Here is a 4,727-nt window from a genome sequence, read left to right on the forward strand (position 1 = left end):
CCTGTAATTTAAACCATGATCTAGTGCTCCTTTAAGATCTCAAAGAGATGGACTAAAATGTGATAGAAAATAGACATGGGTGTACAGAAGCATTTGGGAACATTTATTTTCACTTAATATCTGGATGGATTTATTAACCTGAGTTCAAGCACAAAATAAAGAATACTGCCCACAGAAGCAACATTTGGAGGATGTTGAATATGCTTCCTGACTCCTGGAAGTCAGTTTCACTCAGTAGCAACAACTTTTGAGAATCTGTGGATCCGAAAAGCAACTGATAACGCTTAATACAATGTTCATTTAGAGCTATAAAGTCTGCTTTGAAATGGACCTTGCTGTGTTCTACCACATTTGACTCTTGCTCTTTGACTAGAGTTTTTGTTAAGCATGCTCTGAATGAAGAGACCACGTAAAAAGGCTTTGTGTGAGCAATCAGGCTGTTTATTCACTCGGGTTAAAGTGGGCTGAGTTGGAAAAGAGAGTCAGCAGAAGATGGTGGGATAGGAGGTGGTTTTATAGGTTGGGGGTGGGTAATGGAAAGTTACAGTTTAGGGTGGTTTTTTGCAAGCCAAGATGGGGGGGGCCTGTCACAGGGTCTAATGTCACAAGTTGACTTAACAGTTGAGGCAGGAACAATGTTAGAATGTCACAAGGTCAGTTAATTAGGCACTGCAGGAGCTAGCTATTCTTCTCCTTTTGCGTTTTTTTTCTGTTACCTTAGACTTTCTGGCTCCGGGAGGCCATCTGGAGGTGTACGTGTGGGTCACAGGGGTCACCACGGCTTGACTATGGCGTAGTCCATGGTGCAGTCAGTTCAAAAAGCCTTGCAGTTTTCATTATGTATTGTTCTTAGTGTCTTTGGTTGTAAGGAATCAAATTTACAGGGAGAAAAACTTCTAGATCTAGTTAAAAGTTATATATACTCATGGTAAAATCTGTAATGACTTCTATGAATGCTAGTATTTCTGAATGCAGTTTTTCACAGTGAATGCAGTTAATCACACACAATAACAGAGCTTTTTTCTTATCACCCACCTACCCCTACCCGACAGGTACAAGGCAAAAGAATACTATGAGGCACTTCCAGAGCTGAAGCTGGTCATCGATCAAATTGACAATGGCTTTTTTTCTCCCAAGCAGCCTGACCTCTTCAAAGACATTGTCAACATGCTATTTTATCATGACAGGTGAGTTTCCACAGGAAGATGGTACTATTTGGATCATGAAAGGGGGACCAGAAAATCTTCAACCAACCAACTCTAAAACCAACAAGAAAATCTTAAACCAACTTAAACCCACTCATAGAGACTAGCGTGGATGTGTGATCTGCTCAGGCAATCTAGGGTTGGGAAAAAAGTTAGATATTCTCCACCAATGATGCCGGTAAGGTTTAAGAATAACACACACAAATCTGGTTCTCTTTTTCTCCTTCCACTGATATTCCCAACTTCCATATATATCCAAGTGATGACATTCTCTCATGTGAGAAGAACCATAAGAAGGTTGAGGCCTGGTTAAAATTCTTACAAACAGAAACATGAGTTTAGTAAACCAGCCATGCCTAATATTAATCAAAAGATTATTTTACATGGAATCTTAGCATGTATCTGTTAATGAAGCTTTTGACTGTTTTTTTCCCTTCCAATCACAAAATAAAAGGTTTAAAGTCTTCGCAGACTATGAAGCCTATGTCAAGTGTCAAGAGAAAGTCAGCCAGCTGTACATGGTGAGTAAATGGCCAAGATTGATAAAGAAAGCCAGTTTGCTATGATTAATTAAAATGTGAGTTTTTAAAATTAAATCTAAATAGCAGGTCCCCATTAAGCAATCAAGAAAAAAAAAAAAAAAAAAAAAAAAAAACCTTGACTTTTCCCAAGTTCAGGCCAAGGCTGAGATTTGACATTTAAGCAGCAGTTGTAACTGTTTTGTTTTTTTGAGGCAGATCTTGCTGTGTCACCCAGGCTGGAACACAGTGGTGCCATCTCGGCTCATTGCAACCTCCACCTCCTGGGTTCAAGTGATTCTCCAGTCTCAGCCGCCCAAGTAGCTGGAATCACAGGCACGTGCCACCACACCCAGCTAATTTTTGTATTTTTAGTAGAGATGGGGTTTCACCATGTTGCCCAGGCTGGTCTCGAACTCCTGACTTCAGGTGATCATCCCGCCTCTGCTTCCCAAAGTGCTGGGATTACAGGCGTGAGCCACCATACCCGGCCACTTGTAAATTTTTTAATATCCAAATTTTTTATAAGTCACAAGTAATTCAATATTTATTGAGCATCCACTCTGTAACAGACATGCCCTGGAAGCTAAGGAAATAAAGCCTCAGAGGGGTATTGAGCATCCTTTTTATGCCAGGCACTGTGCTGGCACTGAGAACACACCATGAGCAAAGTTGAGGTCTCTCCCTCCCTCCCCTCCCGCAAGGAGCCTGTTTAAACACTGAGGTTCTTAACCAGAGGTACACATTAGAATCACCATGGTAGCGTCATCATAGTACAGATGCTAGCCCTGCACTGAGAGATCCTTTCCTAGTAGAGGGTAGGGTAACCAACAGTATTTGAAAAACCTGACATGATGACTCTAAGGCTAAACCATGGTTTGTTAAGATAAGGACTGACCCCTGTTCTTTGAAAATTGCAAAATAACACCTCTCCTGGACTTCTCATGGAGGGGGCTATATCAATAGAATATAAATGTGTAGAAAGAGTAAGGGGTTCATATTTGAATTTTTTAAAAAAGAAAGGAGAAGAATAAGGAAGACAATACTATACTGAGGGGGAAAAAGGGGGTAGGGAGAGCCATGTGAATAAGCCTCCACATGCAAATTTATATGCTTTATCAAACACCTTTCTAGCTATATTTTGTAAATATGTAAAAAGGTTGATCATCTCTGATAGGAGAGACTTTCAGTGAATTTCAGATACCCCAGAGGAATGGATACAGGAGGAGGCTAGCTCTCTGCCAAGACTCCAGGGTGGGTTTCACTAACATTTCTTTCTATTTCTTTCCCAAGGCAGATAACAGGGTAGTTCCTACAGTCACCCTAAATGTCCCATTGGGATTTTAAAAAGGACCATTCAAGGCCTGTGCTGCTTTACAGCCCTTATCTTCTAATAGAATAATAGCCAATCCCTCAATGGCACATAGACCAGAATAAGTGCAAGTTAATGGCTACAAACAAGCAGGGCAGTGCTAAAGCTAAGCTCAGGGGCTCACTACATGCTTCCCATACATTAGAGAGAAAAGCCATATACTGGTCCCCAAAACACAAAGACACAGGGAAGAGCATGGCCACCTCAAGATATATCAATAAAACAGCACAGGAAAGAAAAATATGAACAAGGGCAAGGACAAATGTGAATGTCTCCTCTGTTGAAACTATGGCCCAAATCCAAAGGATGCTCATCTAGAAGCCCAGCATTTGCTTCAGTCTTTCTTGTTCATTAGTGCAAATTGCAGCTTTTTACTCTTAACAATAATTGTATTGTTGAGACTTAGTAAACATGACCCATATGGCTGGGAAGTCTGTTAATTATCCATTTAAATAGTTAAAGAAAAGGAAGAGAAGAAGCTTTTATCCTTTTTTTTTTTTAGACAGAGTCTCACTCTTTTTCCCAGGCTGGAGTGCAGTGGTACCATCTCAGCTCACTGCAACCTCCACCTCCTGGGCTCAAGCAATTCTTCTCCCTCAGCCTCCTGAGTAGCTGGGACTATAGATGCATGCCACCACACCCAGCTCATTTTTTGTATTTTTAGTAGAGATGTATTTTTAATAGGGTTTCACCATATTAGCCAGAACAGTCTTGATTTCCTGACCTCATGATCTGCCCGCCGTGGCTTCCCAAGGTGCTGGGATTACAGGTGTGAGCCACTGCGCCCGGCCTATCCTCCTCTTATTACAGGAAGTTTCCAAAGTCTGAATAAACAAATCTCAGACACTGTTTTGCTGTACCTTAAGGAATAATGGTAGTTTCAGTCTTTCTCGTAAGCATTTATAATGCACTGATAACACTTTTGAATAACGTTCTGCTCATTCCAATACACATTTAGAGTTCTTTATAAAATTGAGGCTATAAAACAAATTGCTTCCTATCACGTTCTTTTATATAAAAATTATGAGATTTTGACTTATTTTAATTAAGGATAAAGCCTTAATTGACTCTGTTTTGAAGCCCCAGTGGAGTGTTTGGGAGTCAGTGTAAACCCAGTAGTGTGCGTGCGTACCTGCAGAAAGAACAAGAAAAGCTAAGAAGGTTAATAAAGCCCCTCATTGAATTGTTTGCCTGCATTATAGGTAACATTTTAGAGTAGTGTTTTTCAAACTCTGTAAGTCACAGGGTAAGTCTTTTGACTTGGCATTTAGCAGACAATGAATTCCTTCCCTATAGTTTAAGGGAAAGTATCTTCATTCATAAGAAAGCATGGAAAATATGGCTTACATGTTAAGACATTCTAACCATAGCGAAAATTACCAACTAGGCAATGTACATCTAGGGTTTCTCTTAGAGTGAAAAATACTTTCTTTCATTCCTAAGAGAAACACACTCTATGAGAAATGTGCATTCTCTTCTACCTCTCAACAAACAAGAATATTTATAATTCACTGTAATTTATTCCTGTCATTTTCCCTCCTGAAATGTGTTTGGATGTGCTTGGCTGATACATTTGTTATAAAGCTCACTGGGCACTGGGATCCTGGCTGTATATGTATATGTTGTTTACAG

At 40.1% G+C, this 4,727-nt stretch overlaps 1 protein-coding gene across 2 annotated transcripts in view; it reads left to right on the forward strand.

The window, feature by feature from the left end:
• The window catches only part of PYGL (glycogen phosphorylase L), a 44,574-nt gene that overhangs the window by 39,508 nt on the left and 339 nt on the right, over positions 1-4,727 (forward strand). For both annotated transcript variants that reach the window (XM_003930532.3, XM_074393941.1), the window contains exons 18-19: positions 1,053-1,187; positions 1,660-1,726. In XM_003930532.3, coding sequence (XP_003930581.1) covers positions 1,053-1,187; positions 1,660-1,726 — 202 coding nt within the window. The remainder of the gene's footprint in view (positions 1-1,052; positions 1,188-1,659; positions 1,727-4,727) is intronic.

The sequence above is a fragment of the Saimiri boliviensis genome, chromosome 2, assembly GCF_048565385.1.
Source record: "Saimiri boliviensis isolate mSaiBol1 chromosome 2, mSaiBol1.pri, whole genome shotgun sequence".
In the NCBI taxonomy this organism is placed as follows: domain Eukaryota; kingdom Metazoa; phylum Chordata; class Mammalia; order Primates; family Cebidae; genus Saimiri; species Saimiri boliviensis.